General features: G+C 58.3%; 1 protein-coding gene across 1 annotated transcript in view; it reads left to right on the forward strand.

Annotated features, from left to right (window-relative positions):
* The window catches only part of OSBP2 (oxysterol binding protein 2), a gene marked incomplete at its 5' end in the record, with an annotated part of 108,444 nt that overhangs the window by 84,625 nt on the left and 4,372 nt on the right, over positions 1–19,447 (forward strand). The window contains 8 exons of the mRNA XM_084272273.1: positions 7,937–8,135; positions 10,165–10,282; positions 10,905–10,971; positions 11,285–11,452; positions 14,624–14,869; positions 17,802–17,922; positions 18,657–18,760; positions 19,071–19,166. Coding sequence (XP_084128399.1) covers positions 7,937–8,135; positions 10,165–10,282; positions 10,905–10,971; positions 11,285–11,452; positions 14,624–14,869; positions 17,802–17,922; positions 18,657–18,760; positions 19,071–19,166 — 1,119 coding nt within the window. The remainder of the gene's footprint in view (positions 1–7,936; positions 8,136–10,164; positions 10,283–10,904; positions 10,972–11,284; positions 11,453–14,623; positions 14,870–17,801; positions 17,923–18,656; positions 18,761–19,070; positions 19,167–19,447) is intronic.

The following is a 19,447-nucleotide window of genomic DNA, read 5'->3' on the forward strand; positions in this document are numbered from 1 at the left end:
CACCTCCTCATGTGGGCAGGGCACAGCTGGTCCCTCTCCTCCTGTTCACTGGTGGAGGAGAAGCGGGTGCAGGTCATGGGGGCAGGAAAGGATGGGAGTCCTGTGTCCAGAGCTGGGGCCCCAGTACAAGAGAGATGTGGGACTGTTGGAGAGGGGTCAGAGGAGCCACGGAGGTGCTCAGAGGGCTGGAGCAGCTCCCCTATGAAGAGAGGCTGAGGGAGCTGGGCTGGTTCAGCCTGGAGAAGAGAAGGCTGTGGGGGGACCTCACTGCAGCTTCCCAGTCCCTGAAGGGAGCAGAGGAACAGGAGGGGAATCAGCTTGTTCAAATGGTAGATAATGGCAGGACAAGGGGGATGGAGTGAAGCTGAAGGAGGGAAGGGTTAGATTAGATATTAGGGGGAGGTTTTTTCCAGAGAGAGTGGTGAGGGTCTGGAACAGGCTGCCCAGAGAGGGGGTGGGTGCCCCATCCCTGGGGGTGTTCAGGACCAGGTTGGCTGGGGCCCTGGGCAACCTTGTGTAGCTCCAGGCCTGGAGGTTGGTGTCCCTGCCTGTGGCAGGGGGGTTGGAGCTCTGTGACCCTTGGGGTCCCTCCCAACCCAGCCCAGTCTGGGATTCTATGACTCTGTGATTCTGTGGCTCAGGGGGATGAGGGCACGTGGGGTGTGACGTGGCATCACCCCGTGCTGCGAGGAAGCTGGGGGGTGGGTGAACTCTTCAGAGGATGGTGGGCATGTCCATATGAGGGCTGTGTGCCTGGATGAGCTTTGCCTTAACACCCTGGCCGTGCTGCAGCTCTCTGGGGAATCACTCTTGTGCTGTTACCCTGTGCTCTCCTCTGCAGCCTGTTCCTCAGAGAGCCTCTCCTCTTGGCCGCTGACCTGTGGGGTGCTGGGCTGTGTCCCCGCGCCAGCGTCACCTGGATTTGTGGCTGGAGCAGGTTCAGCTGTAACTAAATTTAGCTGCTGCTTTGTAGGGGGTTTATAAGCTGATTCCAGGGCGATGCTCTGGCTCAGGAGCTGTGGTTGCTTCCACCTTCCAAGGGGGGATGATGGAATGAATGAGTGATGACCCGGAGGCTGGAGTTTCAGCTGGGTTTGTGTCCCCACTCCTTGCCTTAATTTGCACCAGGACTGGTCAGAGGCAGCTGGTTGTGTCCCTGTGGTGTCACCCTCAGCACCCATTCCTTTGCTCCTTGGCTTGCCCATGGAGGAAGGCTTGCTGCCACCCAACCCCACTGCCTACCCTCATCCCGGGCGGTTTGCAGGACCGGTTGTTGTTGGCGAGGACGCGATGCAGCCCGTGATGGAGCCGGGAAACAGGGATGCACGGGAGCGCTGAAGCAGAAGGTCTGGGCTCCCCCAGGGTGCTCTCAGCCTGTCTGAGGTATGGTGGGAGCTCTGGGGGGAGGTGGGTGCCTCCTGGCTTCTTCCAGAATGGGAGGAAGCAGCGGGATGGCGTGGGTGAGCGGCTGGTGGGTGCTTTCAGCCCCCATCCCAAGTGCTGGCTGGGCCATTGCGGCAGCATCGGTGGCACAGGAGGGGAGTGGAGCCTGGATTGATCCCAGTGCAGTGCAGAGCAGCAAGCCAAACCCCTCTGAGGTCAGGACTTGGCAGAGTGGGGGCATGAACAGATGTATCTCCTTCCCTGGGTCAGAGGTTGCCCTGGGAGCTCGTCACACCATCCTTGGCTGCCCCAGTGCTGTGGCATCCTTTGAGCTGGAGCACGGCTGGGGGTCCCAGGGCACTGCTGGTGTGGTTGGGGTGGTGAGAGCAGGGACAGCAGCTCCCACTTCCATCTCCTGTGAGGAAGGGACACATGGAGCTGTGCCTCTGCCTCAGAAGAGACAAACCCTCAGGGCTGGGTCCTTTGGGATTCTCAGTGCCCTCTGTGGGGTCCCCTTCAGCAATGACAAACCCCTGTGGCAGTGGGGCTGTGTCAGGGCTTCCTGGCAGCTGTGTTTCAAAGAGCTTTTCCAGTGGCAGCTGAGATTTAGGGTGACTTGTGCAGAGACAGGGAGTTGCTCCCCATTTTGCTTGAACCCTGCCCCATCAGCTCCCCACACCAAAGCAGCGCCGTGGGTGTTAGAAATCTGGTGGCCACTGGATCCTGGCAGCAACAGGGGTGCCTGAGCCTCTGGGACCGCTCTGTGGAGAGTGGGTTTGCAATCCCAGCTTGCAAACACCCAGGGGAGCTGGTTGGAGGGTGATGGGGAGATCCCTCTTTGGAATTACCACGCTTGCTCTCCCTTGCTGGGATGCCCATGGTGCTGAGCAAACGCCTGCTAAGGGTACGTGACAGCTGCCACTGAAGGGCACAAGGGTTAAATCCTGCCCTGGGCTGTGCATGGGGGTCTGTCAGCACCCTCCCAGCATTACTGGGAGCTTTGCAGAGCACCCCAGAATCCCCAGCCACCCCCCAGCCTGTAGCTGGTACAAGCTGGGTGCTGCTGTTTTGGGGTGCACAACCCATTTGCAGAGGGTGCTCCATCAGAAACCAGGGTGCTGGGTGTTGTACCTGTGACAGTGTCCCAGGGACCACAGAGCCCGAGCTGTTCTGGAAAATCCTAGAGCAGGAAATTGGGGTGCTGCTGTGCCACTGGTGGGTGTCACTGCAGGCTGTGCTGCAAATCCTGTGCTGGGATTGATGGCAAGAGGAGCTGGGGCTTCTCCTGGTGCCCCTTCCAGCTTCCACTGGGGCTCTGCGTGGGGGGAGGCTGCAGAGAACATCCATCCCACTGCTGTGCCACCCCTGCTCCAGTGAACACCACTCGTCCTTCCTCCCTCAGGATCTTGCCATCCTCTCCCATACCCTTTTCCAACCCTGTCTCCCACTTGCCTCTCCTCCCCTCTCCTCCAGGACCATTTTCCTGGCCACATTTCCCTGCTCCACAGCGGCACCGATCAGCCCTGGGAGCTGGTGATGCTCAGCCAGCTGGAAAAAGCATCTCAGTGATGGATGTCACCCAGAGCAGTGGCAAAGCCACCCAGCCTGGAGCAGGGGACATGACTGGCTGCTCCTCCTGAACGATTCCCTTCTGGATGTGTTTCCCTGGGAGCAGTGCACTGGCCTGGGCAGTGTGTTCCCCCTCACTGAGCAGGGCTTGGGGTGTCCAGGGACTCTATCCTGCACCTCGAGGAGGACAGGGACAGTGAGGAGGACAGGGACAGGGACAGTGTGGTGCCAGGGGATTGCCTGGAAGAGGAAGGTGCAAGGGGAAGGTCCTTAGGTGGAAGGCAGCAGCCAGTGATGTTTTCATTCCTGCTGCTGGGGAGGAGGCAGCTTTGGAGGGTGCCAGGCTGTGGCTGGATGTGATGCACCCGTTTCTGTGTCTCAGGGAAGGTCCCCACGGCTCATTACGGCTTCTGCTGCTGGTTTTGGTTTGTGGTTGGCAAAGGAGGGGACTATCAAAACAGCCTGGGCTAAGGGGGGGTTGGTTTGAGCTGCCAAAGGGGCTGAGCATCCCTGCTGGGCAGTGAGGTGGGATGGAGATCACAGAATCACAGTCACAAGGTTGGAAAAGACCTTTAAGGTCATCTAGTCCAACTGTCCCTGTCCTGTGCTAAACCAGATCCCTGAGCACCTGATGGACCCATGTTTTAAACAAATCCAGGGATGGTGACTTAGCCCCTCCCTGGGCAGCCTGTTCCAGGCTCTGACAACCCTTTCAGTAAAAATTTTCTCCCTCATATCTGCTCTGACCCTGCCCTGGGGCAGCTTGAGCCCATTGCCCCTTGTCCCATCTCCTGTCCCCTGGCTGAAGAGACCATCACCCACCTCTTTGCACCCTCCTGGCAGGGCAGTGGGGGTGGGGAGAAGGTCTCTCCTCAGCCTCCTCTTCTCCAGGCTGAACATCCCCAGCTCCCTCAGCTGCTCCTCAGAGGATCTGCCCTCCAGCCCCTTCCCCAGCCTGGTTGCCCTTCTCTGGACACGCTCCTGGACCTCAATGTCCTTCTGATGGTGAGGAGCCCAGAACTGGACCCAGCACTTGAGGGGTGACCTCACCAATGCTGAGTACAGATGGGATGTCCTGAGGTGTCTCAGGCTGAGACCTGGCTCCTTGTGGACCACAGGAGCAGCCATGGGATGAGAAGGACCAAACAGCCAGAGGTGAGTGCTGGGGTCCATGTCCCCTGGATCCCAACCTCCCTGGAGGAGCTGCCCACATCTGAGCTGCTTGTCTCCAGCTTGCTGCATCCCTGGGGAGCTGTCCTGGCTCTGGGTGCATTTTGGCTGAGGAATGAGCTCTGTTGAGAACCACAGCTGTGGGAAAACACCCCCTGAGCCCTGCTCAGTGCTGCTGTCATTGCCAGCAGCATCCCTGGAGACTCTCTGCTGTGTCTGGAGAGGGTGTGAGGCAGAGGAGTAACCTTTATTCGCTTGGCTGTGGCTGGGAGCTGGGCTTGGGGATGGTGCTGGTGGGATGTCCTCCTGCTCAGCACCCTCAGCATCGCTTCTCTCCCAACCACCAAGCGTGGTGCTTCCTGGCTCGATCCAGCTGCTTCCCGAGTTTGGATCAGAGCATGGGCAGGGTGGTCCTGCCAGCATTGGAAAGGCACAGGGACAGCCTGACTGCCTTTGGAAAACCAGGAATAAACCCTGTCTGTATCCTGGAACCCACAGCACGAGCTGTGGGGTGCTGGCAGGAGCGGGCAGCGTCCCACCTGCTGCGTGGAGGTGCCGCTGCCAGGCCTGGGGCACAGTGACACCCCCTGTGCTCTGAGCAGAGCCTGCAGCACTCTGACTGTGCCCCTACAAGTGTAAGTGGAGCCTCTTGGTGCAGATTTGGGGTACACAAAGCCCCCACAAAGTGCCTCAGGGTAGGAGGACCTGAGGTTTCCTCTCCTGTGATTTTGCTTTGGGATATTGATTTCCATTGGCTCCTCGAGCCATTTCTCCTCCACACCCTCAGCTCCCAGCTCCCCAAGATGTGCCTGGGGGCTGCCTTTGCCTGGCTCCTCTGTAATTACCTCCTTTCCCCTTAATTTACCGTTACACCTTACAAATCAGGTTTAATTGCAGCGGGGTAATTACAGGTGATCTCCTAGCGCATCATTTTAAACCGCTCAACCCCCTGAGCCGGGGACAGCCGGCAATTTCCATCCTGGGTGCCAAGGAGCTGGGCCAGAATGGGTATTGCAGTGCCAGCTCCCTGCAGAGAGGGGCCTTCAGAGCAGATAATGAGCTTTGCTGGGCTGGGAAGGTCAGGGCTGCTATCTCATTACTTGCCCTTGTGTGTCATCCTCTTATCGCAACGCATCAGAGCAATAAAAGGAGACAGTGTGCCAGCTTGGGGTGTGGGCTAGTTTTAACTGGCAGGAGGTTTCAGCTTGAAGCTGGGTGTGAAGGCATCAGGGCAGGGTCAGCCCGTGGGCTTTGTGGCTATGGGTGGCTGCCAGTGGAACTTCTTGGGGTAGGGAGAGGAGCTGAGTTGTTTCCAGGTGAAAACAGGGCATGAAGCCCCTGAAAATCAGCACTCTTCTCTCCCTGTGCCCATCAGCACAGCCCCAGGGGGTCTGTGGCTTGCATGAGGAGGAGCCAGGTGGTCCACATTGGGCTGGGGGGAGGTGATAGGATGAGAGCACAGCCAGGAATCTGGGGGGACAGGACTGACAGCAAAGTGGGGAGACCTCCCAACATTGCTCCAAGCTTGCAGGAGCCACGTTGCCCGTGGTGGGGCTGTGCAGAGGGCTCTGCCCCTCTCCTTTCTGGGGGTGGGAGCTGAGGGATATTCCCTCCTGTGCTCCTGGGTAACGATCCAGCCTTGATGCCATCAGGACACGGTGCTCCTAGGGGAATGTTCCTGGAGCTCAGGCAGGTGTGACAGCATCACCAAGTCACATCCCATGGTCGCTGGTGGCCACCAATGGAAATCCAGAGGCTGGGGAGCCAACACTGAAGGACAGACCCCTGTGCAGAGCTTGCAGATGCTTTTTGGCTGAGGTATTTCTTGCCTGAGCCTTCATGATGCTGAAGTCTGAGGCGCTTTGAGCTCGCTCTGCGTGTACCCACCCGCGCTGGCAAAACCCAGCTGCTCTGCAGGACCGTGGTCTGAGGGTTTAAATTCATCCCAACTGGGATTGATCCTGCAGAAATCCACCAGTGGACTGGGCTCTGTGCTGGGAGCAGGCAGGGATGGGGGGAACACGGGTGTAGGGCTGGGTCTGTCCGTGGTGCAGGGGTGGGGAGCAGGAGAGAGGGAAGCAAACCACCTTGAATCGAGTGGGTTGCACTGATTGATCTTTTCCCAAAGGACAGACCCAAACTCCTTGTGTTCATCCTTTGTTTATCTGATCTGAGTTTCATCCTGCTTCTGGAGAGGAGGCTGGGGATGGTGCTGAGCTCCAGCATGGCCATGCTGAGGATGGCACCGAAGGCATGTGTGCCCACCCCCTGTGTTTTCCTTCCTTACCACAGGATATTCATTCCCTCTGCTTCGTGCTTTGTCACCTCCATGCCAAACCCCAACACTTTAACCACTTTCCTGGTGATTTGTTTCTGAAAAACTTATTTCCCTGGAGGAAACATTAATCTGGCTCCTTTTCACAGCTGAGGGTTGATGGAAAACTGGTGAATCAGAGCTTTTCTTGGACAAATCCTGCTAAAATCAGGCCAGGTGATGGAAGCTGAAGCCCTGAGGCTGTTGCTTGACCAGGAGATGCCTCAATATGCAGGTTTATTTGCCTGCAAGTTGCCAGCCTGTCTCTGAACTCCCACAGAATTCCCATCAGAGCCGAACTTTCCTGCTTTCAAACCTAAGAAGTTTATTGCATCCCAGTGCAGAGGTGTAGGGGAGGGGGGAGGAGGGGGTGCAGCCTGGCCTCTGCACCCAGCTTCACGTGGGGCTGATCACAGAGGGAGTGGTGAAGCTGAGGAGACTTGGTCTTGAAGTCTGATGTGGAAAACAACCTGAAAATAGAAGTCAGAGCTGGCTGGCTGCCTCATCAGGCAGTGGAGGGCATCTCCTGAGAGTTGGCAGCATCCTGGCCTTCCATGGATGCCCTGCACTGGGAGATCTCCCATTGGGTGTCCAGTGTGCCTGAGGATGGGTGATGCTTGCAGCCATGGCGATGCCAAGAGGGTCTTGGGGCAGCTGTGGTGGTGGGTACAGCAGCTGAGGGGTTCTCCTGTCAGCCTGTTTCATGGTGTCCCCGCTGCGTGCCCTGGTGGTGCAGGACAGGGATGCTGTGTGCTCCGGCGAGGCATCGCTTAGTGCATCCCAGGAACCCTCCTTCCCATGGATGCTCTGCATGTGTCCCTGCAGCTGGTGGGTCCTGTTCCCTGGAAAAGGGCCTACTGTGGAGAGGAGGGGGTGTTTGGCCATGATGTGGGGGCCAGGGCAGCCCCTTGGCTGTCTGCAGGGCTGTGTGGCTCGGGGAGGAGCTGGCTGTCCTTCCTCTTGGCCTCCTCAGAGCAAAGGGCTCCTGGCTTGAGCATCCTCTCCCATCTGTGGCTGTCTCATCCACCCTCTGGGCTGTCACCCTGGGGACCATTGTCCTGCCCAGCTTCTCCCCAGCTCAAGGAGAGGATGGAGGTGGGATGGAGTTGGCTGTGGGGGATCTGGGAGCATCTGCAAAGCGCTGGGCTCAGCTGGGGTTTGTGTGAGCCCAGCCTGGGCCCTTGGGGACTGGTGACAGCGTCAGGGATGGGATGCCATGGGACAGAGGATGGGAACAGGCTGTGGGACACCGGGCTGCTGCTGGGGATGGGACATGGTGAGGGCTTTGTGGGCTGTTGTAGCCATCTCCTTGGAGGTGATACAGGGTTGGATGGTCAGAGCTGGGTACTGGGGACCCTGCAAAGCCCTGGGGTTGCGCTTCCCAAAACCAGGGGGCGCGGCACAGGCGGTGCTGGGGCGTCAGCTCTGGAGTCACCAGGTGTGGGTGAGGAGCCCTTAGGGGAGGCTGGTGCTGAGGTATCTCCTTCCTCCCCCCTCCAGGCCTGCCGCGATTTCCTGGACCTGGCCGAAACCCACAGCCGGAGATGGCAGCGGGCGCTGCAGTATGAGCGGGAGCAGAGGATCCGCCTGGAGGAGACCATCGAGCAGCTGGCCAAGCAGCACAACAGCCTGGAGCGCGCCTGCCGCGGAGCCCCCGGCCTGTCCTCCGCCAGCACCGGCAGCGCCAGCACCGCCAAGGGTGAGCTGCCAGCCGCCCCGCAGGGCCTGGGGCTGCTCTGGATGGGCGGGATTTAGTTTTACCCGATCCCTGCTGAGCAGGACCTGGGTGTCTTGAGAAACTTGACACCAGCCAGCGGTGGCTCCTGCAGCTGGGAAGGGCGATGGGATCCTGGGCTCCATCAGCAGAGAGGTGGCAGCAGGGACAGGGAGGGGATTGTCCCTCTCTGCTCTGCCCTCCCCAGCTGGAGTCCTGTGTCCAGAGCTGGGGCCCAACACAAGGAAGATGTGGGGCTGTTGGAGAGGGGTCAGAGGAGCCACGGAGATGATTAGAGAGCTGGAGCAGCTCCCCTATGATGAGAGGCTGAGGGAGCTGGGCTGGTTCAGCCTGGTGAAGAGAAGGCTGTGGGGGGACCTCATTGCAGCCTTCCAGTCCCTGAAGGCAGCAGAGAAACAGGAGGAGAATCAGCTTTTTAAAAGGGTAGATAATGGCAGGACAAGGGGGATGGATTAAAACTAAAGGGAGGAAGGTTTAGATGAGATATTAGGGGGAGGTTTTTTCCAGAGAGAGTGGTGAGGGTCTGGAACAGGCTGCCCAGAGAGGGGGTGGGTGCCCCATCCCTGGAGGTGTTCAAGGCCAGGTTGGATGGGGCCCTTGTGTAGCTCCAGGCCTGGAGGTTGGTGTCCCTGCCTGTGGCAGGGGGTTGGAGCTGTGTGATCCTTGGGGTCCCTTCCAACCCATGCCATTATATGATCCCATTATACCATAATTGTCCTTAATTGTCCTGCTGCTCCTTGCCTTGGGTGTCCCCAGGATGTGGGTGCAGCAGAGGGCTGTGTCCCCAGCTTGCTCACACTATCTCAGTCAGTAGCTGTAACCCTCACCGGTGGGCACTTAGAGGAAGCCTGGGGTTGCCTGGTGCTGCTGAGCTCTCAGCTGCACAGGGAGGGGGTGGCACAGCCAGGGCTCGTTGCTGTTGGCAAGAGCAAAGGGCAGTAACATCTAACAGCTTTGCTTGTTGGGGCCAAACATCCTTCCCCATGGGAGGCATTAGTTACAGCCTGGGAGCTAAAGTCTGCAGACAGTGCCTTGGCTTGTTAGAATGGATTTATAGGCTCAGGGGAGAGAAGAGCAGCTGATGGGAGGGGGTGGCAGTGCTGGGTGCTGTCCCCCTGCTCTGGTAACAACCCCAAGGCCTTTTCTAACCCAGGGGATTCTTGTGGTGCCACTGGGGAGGGCAGGGGTGAAACGGCCACAGGGACAGGCACAGACCTGGCCCCATCGCAGGGGGTGACCCTGCTCCTCTGGAGGAGTGTGGGAGTGGAACCCCTTGCCAAGCAGCAGAGACCCTGAGCGAGGGGGTCAGCTCTGCTGTGTGCCCAGCACTGGTGTGGCTGCTGGAGCGCTGGGTTTGGGGCAGGGTGGTGAAGACCGTGGTGAGGCTGTGCTTGGGGAGCAGGGTGCCCAGGGCAGCAGCAGGGTCACAGAGGTTGATTCACAGATCCACAGAATTGTAGAGGTTGGAAGGGGCCTCCAGAGATCATTGAGTCCAGCCCCCCTGAGTTGCTGCAGTTCGTGTTGGCTCCTGCCTTCCTAGGGAGCTCTCCTGCTGCAGCAGGGGAGAGAAATGTTTGGAAGCAGAGGGCTGGAAAACCCTGCAGCTGGGAGGTGTCTCAGCATCACCTCAAACACGTGGCTTGTTCTGGTTGAATCCAGACTGGATTTCCCAGCAGATGAGGTGGTGGTGGGGTGGGAGGTGAGTTAGGGGAGGTTGGCTGTGTGAGTGTCTGGCTCAGGAGGATGGGGGGAAGCATTTGTGGAAGTTCTTCCCAGCATGGCAGGGAAGCCTTGTGTGTTCTGACTGGGAGCTGCTGGGACACATCCTTGCTTTTAGGAGCTGGAAATTGGTATGGTGTCCTCTTGTTGTGGTGTGGGATGGAGAGGAGGGGGAGAAGCTGTAAAGGGAGGGGATGCAGCGGGAGGGGAGTGGGCTTTGGGTTCCAAGGGGACCAATGGCACCTGAGCATCTCCCCCTTTTCTGTGCTGACAGGGAGTGTGCAGTCTGCCAAAGGAGAGGCCAGTGATGAAGATGAAGAGACAGAGTATTTTGATGCCATGGAGGATGCACCAGCTTTTATCACTGTAACTGCAGACCCCAAGCACCACAGGTAGGAGCCCCTGTCCCAGGGCACTGCATGGCACAGTGCAGCCTGGAGAGAGCTGCTGCTGGAGCAGGGGGAGAGGTGCTTCCCCAGTGCTGTGCGTGGGCTGGAGGGCAGCATCCCCTCCCCTGCTGCCTCTGCCCAGGGTGCTGCACTGTGCCTGCCTGTTCCTGCAGCCCTGAGGCAGAGCATGGCCACAGATACAGCAATTTGGGCCAGGAAGGGTGGGTGTCAGGCCTGTGCTGCAGTGAAGCCGAGTCCTCTGCGCCAGGAGCGGCTGTGGGCTGGAGGGGAGGCTGGGCAGGGGCCTGGAGGGGGGGTCCCTGGCAGCACTGGGCAGAAGCAGGGAGTGCCTTGCCTTCATCTGACTTGGCCAGCCCTTACACCTCCCTGGGCACCCCTCTGGGCTGGAGGCACCCGTGGTCTGCACCGTGGTCACGCTGCTGGCACACGCGGTGGCTCTCAGCACCCAGGCTGGGTGGGCTGTCACCCTGTCACCTTCCAGGCAGTGAGTGCCCCAGGGTGCTGTAGGGAGACGTGCTGCATGGTGTTGGCTGTGCTGCACCCACCTCAGCTCTGTCCTTGCTGCTTTTCTGTGTGTTTACCCCCTGCCCTTTGTTCCCTGCAGGCGTTCAGGCAGCAACCTGAGTGGGGCCAGCGAGGGCCACCCCGAGGACTGGAACCTGGAGGACAGTGTGAGTTGGCCAGGCAGGGTGGGAGGGCACAAGGGGGTTCTTGGAGGGACTCTCCATCCAGGTCCCTCCCATGCCTCCAGGATGGAGCAGAGCTGGTTCCTCTGTGAGCCGTGATGGGGGAGAAGCTGTCAGTGGCCTGCTGGCAGGGAGAAATCACACCCTTGTTTCCCCCATGCCCTGGAGAACAGGTTTCTAGTGATGTTCCCCAACAGGAGTGCACACAGTGGTGACTGCCCCTGGGTGCTGCTGGGTCTGGTCAGGTCACGTTGGGCGAGTCCAGCTTTGACCTGTGTTCCTTCTGTTGCTTCCTCAGGTCTTTGAGAGCTCAAATCAAAGCAGCTACAATGAGTCCACCTGCAAAGATCTCCTGCCAAAGAGAAGGAGAAGGACTCGTATCCCTGACAAACCCAACTACAGCCTTAACCTCTGGAGCATCATGAAGAACTGCATTGGCAAAGAGCTCTCCAAGATCCCCATGCCTGTAAGTGAGCACGTCCCGAGCGCCGGTGCTGAGGCTGGCACCGCGATGCCAGCCTTGAGGGCTTAGTTTGGGCACAGCTCTTGGCTGGGCAATGGGGCTCCAGGTGGTCCTGCTGGCTACCACAGCAGCCCCAAACAGGACAGGAGCACGTCAAGAGCTGCCAACTCCATCCTGGGCTGGCAGAGCCCTTTGAAAACCACCCCACTCTTCTCCCCAAGCCATGCTCCACACCCCTGATGTCCTCACTGCCCAGCTTGCCTCACTCTTAAGGCCCTGCATTTTTTTCCTGCAATTTATTTGCCCCTTGGAATTGCCCATGTGCTGCCCAGGAGCCAGCACAGCTGGAAGCTGAGGCAGGCAGGAGGAGATTGGCTGTGCTGGCACCGGGCTGCAGTGTGATTGCTTGGTGGTAACCGGTGCCACTGTCACAGTTGCTGGATCAGGGGCTCTTTGCATTGGGTTGGCTCCTTCTCTGTGATCCTGCTGGTGCAGTGGGAAGGAGGGGACCAGCACACCTCCAGTCCCTGAGGATTCAAGTGATTCACCCAGGGGGCAGAAGAAGAAGAGACCTCATTGCTGATCACACCTTCCCCTGTCTGTGTCTCAGGAAACTGACTGTGTTTCACCCCAGGGACCCAGAGCACCTTTATTTTCCCTGCAAAGAGCAGCCTTTAAGTGAAAGATGTGCCATGAGGGTGATGGGCAGCACTGCTGGGTGCTGCAGGGATCATGCCTGGGGCTCACCCAGACTGGGGGCTCACCCAGGCAGCACCCAGACTGTTTTTTGGAGCAGACCAGCCCTTTGCAGCTTGCCAACAGGTCTTGCCTGGCCCCGTGAGCCTCTGGGTGCTATCCTTTGGGTTTCCCCAAACCCCACCAAATTCTGGCAAGCTTGGGAGGGCTGTAAAACAGCTGGGGTTGACTGGGGCTGCTGTGATGCTGCCTGGACTGGAAGTAGCCCAGGCAGGTGTGATCCATAGCCCTGGGGCTGCATTCCAGGTCCTTCCTCTGCTTGGTAAAGGGGAAGGAGTGTGTTTGGATGTTGAGCTGGTTGCATTCATCTCTCACAGCAGTGCCCAGCACTGCCAGGGTGAGAGTGATGAGTTGTGGCTTCCCTGTGCCATCTCCAGCTGGGACACACAGCCCAGCGCCGGCTGTTCACATTCCTGCAGCAGCACAAGGTGAAGGTGTGACAGGCTTGGGAATGAGCTCAGGATGTGAAATACCAGCAGCTGCTGGTGCCTGGAGGGAGGAAATTTATACCTGCCCTACAGTCCCATCATTCTGGGAGCTGCTACAGCCGAGGCCAAAGCTGGGAGCAGCATGTCCTGCTGGGTGCTGGCCAGGGGGCTGTAATGACTCCATCCCTCCCTGGGGGAGCAGATCTGGTTCCCAGCTCTGCTGTCTCTGAGCCGAGCTGGAGGTTGAAAAGATGGGGCTTAGCCCCCCACGGTCAGCTCCTGTACACATACAGCACAGGAGATGCTTTGCACCCCAACAGGAGATGCTTTGCACCCCACGAGCCTGGCGTTTCTTTGGGAGATTCACCCCAAGAACAAGCAGCCTGTGGTAAAGCAACAAGGGGAAATTTAACCTCCTTTCAGCAGCTGTTTAAATTCTCTCTCCATAGCACATGTGCTCAGGGTGCAGGAGAAGCCAGCAGCTCTGTCAGTCAGGACGGAGCTGCTGAACCAGAGCTTCTGCATGAAGGAGGAGAAGGAAGCAGAGCTGCCAGCTCAGGAAAGGCTGTTGGGAACCGTGGTTGATGATACCACAAACCATTGGTGATGTGCAGCAGGGATGGGAGTTTCTTCTTCATGTACTTCACACAGTTCTTGGCAAACCAGGAGCATTTCCAAGACCCCATCCCCTTACCACTCCATGCCCCTTCCCTGGGGATGTGATGGACTGAAAAACTGCCCCTTAATTTGTTCTCTGAACAAACCAACCTGCAGCACTGATAGGGAAGAAAACAGCTTTAGGGACTGGGCATTCTGGGTGGCTTCATCTTCCTTCCTCCATGGAAGGGTTTTTCTTTGCCATTGCCTGAGTGGTGCCAGTGGGAGGATGCAGCTGCTGGCTTTGTTCTCGTGCTGCCTGTATCTCTCCTGAGAGTTGTCTCAAGCCAGCTGAGATTTGGGTTTTTGTGTGGATGTGATGCTGCCCTTCCCACACAGCTCCTCCTTTCTTGGATGCTGGGACATCCCTGCTACTTAAATCCCTGAGTGGGATGATCTGGGGTTTGTTTTCTTTAGTGGGAAGTGTGTGGCTTTCAGGAGTGGCTCTCCCATCCTCCAGCCACCTGCTCCTTCTAAAACACATCTCTTTGTGCTGAACTCAAAGGGAAAAGTGACTTTCACGTGGTTTGCGGGCAGAAGGGCACCTGAGGCAAAATCTCTCCCTCTTCCTTGCTAGTTTTTAAGGTCAGATCTTTTCAGAACAAACCAGGTTGCTCATGTCAAGCGTTGGGGGATTTACAGAGGTGTTTGCAGCCTGTCTGACCTGGCAACATCTGGCAGAGCTTTCAAATCCACAGAGCAAAGACTTGGGGATGGAGATAGGAGCTGCTCTGCCAGGACACAGCTTGCCCTTATCACTGCTGCTGCCTCTCAGTCACTTGTGAAGTCAGGGTCGTGTTGCAGGCTGCAGTGGGGACACCCCAAAACAGAGCTTGCCCAGGATTTCTGAGTGACTGGGCTGCTGCCTGGCGTGGGGATGGCTTTGCTGGGAAGTGAGGGAGGGCAGCCCAGGGAGCAGCGTGTCTCTGCCCCATGTCACCTCAGCTGGCAGCTTGGCAGTGTTCACGCTCACAGAGCAGAACCATAGAGTCATAGAATGTGTTGGGTTGGGAGGGACCTAAAGGCCATCCAGTCCCACCCTGCAGTGGGCAGGGACATCTTTAACCACAGCTCAGAGCCCCATCAACCCTGACCTTGAATGTGTCCAGGGATGGGGCCTCCACCACCTCCTATCATCACTGCTCCCAAACACAGCATTCCACCTGCTGATAGAACATTAACTCTATCCTGGCTGAAACCAGGACACTGCCCTTGGGGAGCTGGAGCTGTGGGATGCTGGCAGTTAAAAGAGCAAAATGCTGGTGGGAAGAGGCAAAGGGTGAAGTTCCCGGTGCCTCTCCAGCTCCACTGACCCCTGCTGCTTCCCCTCCAGGTAAACTTCAACGAGCCACTCTCCATGCTGCAGCGGCTGACCGAGGACCTGGAGTACCACGAGCTGCTGGACAAAGCAGTCAAGTGTGAGAGCTCCACGGAGCAGATGTGCTTTGTGGCTGCCTTCTCAGTATCCTCCTACTCCACGACTGTCCACCGCACCGCCAAGCCCTTCAACCCGCTGCTGGGGGAGACCTACGAGCTCGACCGGCTGGAGGAGCTGGGTTTTCGTTCCCTCTGCGAGCAGGTGAGCTCTGCCTGCTGCCCCTGCCCAGCCCACACATCCATCCCCTGTGAAGGAGTCCCAATGTCTCCTCTCCCTTGTCCAAGGCAGCAGCCAGTGGGCTGCCAGCGGTGCTGAGCTGCTCTTCGGATGTAGGAGAGTGGTGTTGCCCAGGGTTGCAGAGCAGGAGGTGGGGAAGAAGGGGAGGTGAAGGGTGTCCATCACCCTGCCTTTCTTCTCTCCATTGCAGAAAGGGAGAATCCCTCCTCACCTGTGCACCCTCCAAGCTGTGTCAGTGATGCCCATGGGGTCTGGTGTGGTTCCTCCCTGTTTCAGGGTGTCTTCAGGGTGTCTCAGGATCTTCTTTCTTTCTTGTTGGACTGAAAGTTGGTTAGTTTCAGAGCCTGGGGGCAACCTGAGAAGCTCACCTGTTTGCCCACAGAATGCATGTGGCATACCTCAGTCAAACAGCAGGTCTTCATTAGGAACACGGGGTGCTTAATGAGCTGTGACCTGTGAAGAAAATCAGCTGTTTAATATTCAGCACACGTGTTTGGGCTCCTCGGGAGGGTCGGGGCCATTTATCACCCAGGACATCACACTGGTGGGGGGTCTGGCTTCCCCAGGGCTGCCTCTGCTGACTTAGGGGTGGAGCGACTGTCCTGTCTTTCAGTGCTTAGGGGCTGATGCAGGTCCAGGATGTGCAGAGCTGTTCAGCAGACCCTGTCCCTGAGCCTTGGGGGCTTTTTGGAGGGGCACTGCAAGGGAAAAGGGCCTTGCTACGAACCCGGGCATGCCATGCTGTGCTGTGTCATGCTCACAGCAGATGTCAGACATGCAGATGGGGCATGCTGAGAATACCCAGTGGGGAGGCTGAGCCTTGCCCCAGCATCCCTGTGTCCCCTCAACATGGTTTAGCTTGCCTGTGTCCCTCATCATCATCTTCACCAAGTCATGGCCCTTTGTACTCAGGTTTGCAGCAGCTGCTGCAGCTGGTGCTGTGCTCTGCCATCAGCTCCTTGCAGTTTGCCCACACCTTCTGCCCCACTTGGATGTGGGCAAAACACCCCATGCCTCCTCCCATGGTGCCCAAGCCTGGCTCGGGGCAGAACGGGACCTCCCATCACATCCCATGTCACGCTGCGCTGCTCCAGGCATTGACAGGCTCTGTGGGGTCTCCTGGAGATGTCACCCCCTGCTCACGATGCAAAGAGAGGTCCTTCAGCCTCCAAGGTTCATGTCTCTCCCATCCCTTTGCACCATGTAGAGCTGCTGCCTGACATCAGCGAGCTCTGGTCACCCCCAGCTGCAGAGGGGCTGTGCAGAGGCAGCAGCGTCCCTCCAGGTCACAGCACGCACGAGCCTTCGGATCATGAGCGAAGCCTCTAAACCTGGAGCCAGCCCAGGGGCACACTGGGTGACAGCTTGGCCTGGCACTGGCACAGCATTGGCAGTGCCTCTTGCCCCCACTCTGCAGTTGGTGTCAGGCAGCATGGGATGGACAGACAGACAGACAGACACTGTTGCTGCTGCTCTGGACTCTCCTGGGATGCTGCCTGTGCTGCTCAGCCTGCCAAGGCGCCGAGCGAAGCGTCCGTAATCTCCTGCCTGAAAGCCAGTTACCCAAATAGGATTTTCTCCTGCTGGTGCTGGTGGGATTGAATGGGGAGGTTTGTAATCCAGCAGCTCGGGGTGCTCAGCTGGTAATGACATCGGTGCAAACGATCACCCAGCCCAGCGGCCGCTGGGGCGCAGGGTGAGCTGGCGCCTGGGGATGGGCACCGTGCGCTGTGCCGGGTGAGACACCGTGTGAGGGCAGAGCTGTGCTGGGATGTCCTGCCCCATCTGGAGTCCTGTGTCCAGATCTGGGGCCCCCAATACAAGAAGGATGTGGAACTGTTGGAGAGGGGTCAGAGGAGCCACAAGGATGATCAGAGGGCTGGAGCACCTGCCCTACAAAGAGAGGCTGAGGGAGCTGGGCTTGTTCAGCCTGGAGAAGAGAAGGCTGTGGGGGGACCTCATTGCAGCCTCCCAGTCCCTGCAGGGAGCTTATAGGCAGGAGGGGATTCGACTTTTTAAAAGAGCAGATAATGGCAGGACAAGGGGGAATGGACTAAAGCTAAAGGAGGGAAGGTTTAGATTAGATATTAGGGGGAAGTTTTTTACAGAAAGAGTGGTGAGGGGCTGGAACAGGCTGCCCAGAGAGGGGGTGGATTCCCCGTCCCTGGAGGTGTTCAAGGCCAGGTTGGCTGGGGCCCTGGGCAACCTTGTGTAGCTCCAGGCCTGGAGGTTGGTGTCCCTGCCTGTGGCAGGGGGTTGGAGCTCTATGATCCTTGGGGTCCTTTCCAACCCAGACCATTCTATGATTCTATGATTCTATGTCCTGCCTTTGGGCAGCTTTTCCAGTGCTGGGGAACACGAGTCATCCCAGGATGGAGGGTGTGGTGTCTGCTTTCCCAGCTGAAGCCTTGGCTTAGCAGGTCCCTGTGTCTGGGACACGCTGGGGAGCTGTGACTCCCAGGCAGGGCTGCTGGCAGGAGAGACCCTGTACCGCTGGGGTTACTGGGGATCCAGGTTGGGTTTTAGCACTTTGCTGTTTCCCAGCCAGGATCCCTGGAGAGTGAGGCTGTGTCCTGGGCTCTCAGGACAGCATCATCTCACAGCGATGGTTGCTCTGCTGTAGTTTTTATACAGCTGAGGCTTTGCTAATGAGCCACAAAAAATCCTGGCTCATTAGGACCTCAGTGCACCTCCAGCACTGCAGGGGTACTAACAGGAGGTCACCCCAAAGTCCGGGAGAAGATTGGGCGGTTCAGGTCAGTGCAGTGGAGCATCCTCAACCCAAAGCTGGTTGGAGCCATCACTTCTCCTGGGAGCCATGCCACAATGGCCATGTGCTAGCTGGGGCTCTCCGGTGCTGCTGTGACATTATGGGCTGTTTCTCCTCTCCCCCCAGGTGAGCCACCACCCCCCAGCAGCCGCCCATCACGTCTACTCCAAGCGAGGGTGGACGCTGTGGCAGGAAATCACCATCGCCAGCAAGTTCAGGGGCAAATACCTCTCCATCATGCCACTGGGTAGGTGACTTGAGCTGGGAAGGTTGGGGTTCTCTCCCATGCTGCTCCTGCTGTACTCAGGAGGTTAAAGCAACGTGCTGGTCCCTTGGGTGCCTGTAGGGCTCAGTGAATTCCTGCCTGAGCCATGCAGGGAGCACAGATTTGGGCTCCCATCGGTGATAATGCCTCTGCCTGGAAAGGGACCTTACAGCAGCTGCAGACAGCTTTGCTCTCTGCTCACACCACAGCAGATGTGCTTAGGAAACATCCTGCTTGCATTGGCTTCCCCTTGCATGGTGTTTGAAGGTCAGCTTGTTGCCCGCTCTAACCCTTTCCCTGGCAGCTGGAACAAGCTGCCTCCTTCCAAGGGTTTTACTTGTCTTCTGCCCATCCCAGGGCACTGTGCTGTTGCCTGCCTGGGCCCCTGACTCTGTGGGTCAACCAGGCAGAATGTTTCTGACCTGCTTTCAAAGTCAGCCCTTTATTGGGGGGTGGAGGGGGGCAGTGGGCCTTCCATGAGCTCCAGCTCCCTTACTGCAGCAGGCCATGGAGCGTGCAGCAAGGGGAGGGGTGAATCCAGGGCTGGCCCTGCTTGGGGGCTGATGGTTGGGGGCTGGTGAAGGGAGGTGCAGGCAGAGGGACCAGGCTGAGGATGAGCATGGTGCTGGGCTGGCTGTGTGCTGAGGGGGGGAGCGTCCCTGCTCGACTGGCTGCCCTCCCTGAGCTCAGGGCACTGTCCCTCTGTCTGTCCACAGGCGCCATCCACCTCGAGTTTCACTCCAGTGGGAACCATTATGTCTGGAGGAAAGTCACCTCCACTGTTCACAACATCATTGTGGGCAAGCTCTGGATCGACCAGGTTGGTGGCTTCGGCTCCGAGGCGATGGGTCCTGCCTGGCTTTGCCTGGCTCCTGTGAACTGGGGAGACTGGAGGGGCCTCTCCTGCTGCAGTGGGAAGGGATGCTTCCTGGGCAGGGATGGGGGAGGCTTCTTGGAGCTCCTGATGGCTCTTCCCAAGGCTGACAGCTCCATGGGGCAGGGAGCTGTGGGGCTGGTGGGGCCTCAGCCCGAGGTGACGCTGTGGCTGGTGGTGATTTGTACCTGCACTAAGGGTGACTTGTCTCCCTGCCACCTCTCTCACTTGCTGTGGTTCTGTGTCTCCCATCCAGTCTGGTGAAATCGAGATTGTAAACCACAAGTCAAAAGATAAATGCCAGCTGAAATTCACCCCCTACAGTTACTTCTCCCGAGACGTCCCCCGAAAGGTACGTGGATGGGTGTCTCCTGGCTCCTCCTTGGTGCAGGCTGAGACCTGGTTCTTCCCCCCAAGCCAGGCTCACGGGGTCCTGGTTTGGCAGCTGGGATGAAGCCAGTGTGGGGACAGGCCTGGGACGCTGTGCTGGCATTAAGTGGGGAGGGCTGGGGGGGACCTCCAGCCCCTGCGTTGGCTCTGCGTGTGGGATTTGGTGGGCTGGGGACCCACCACATGGTCAGGATGGGCCCATGCTCCCTGTGCTGGGTGCAGCTGGTGTCAGGGGACACACAG

This window comes from Gallinula chloropus (genome assembly GCF_964237585.1).
Source record: "Gallinula chloropus genome assembly, chromosome: 17".
Taxonomy (NCBI): domain Eukaryota; kingdom Metazoa; phylum Chordata; class Aves; order Gruiformes; family Rallidae; genus Gallinula; species Gallinula chloropus.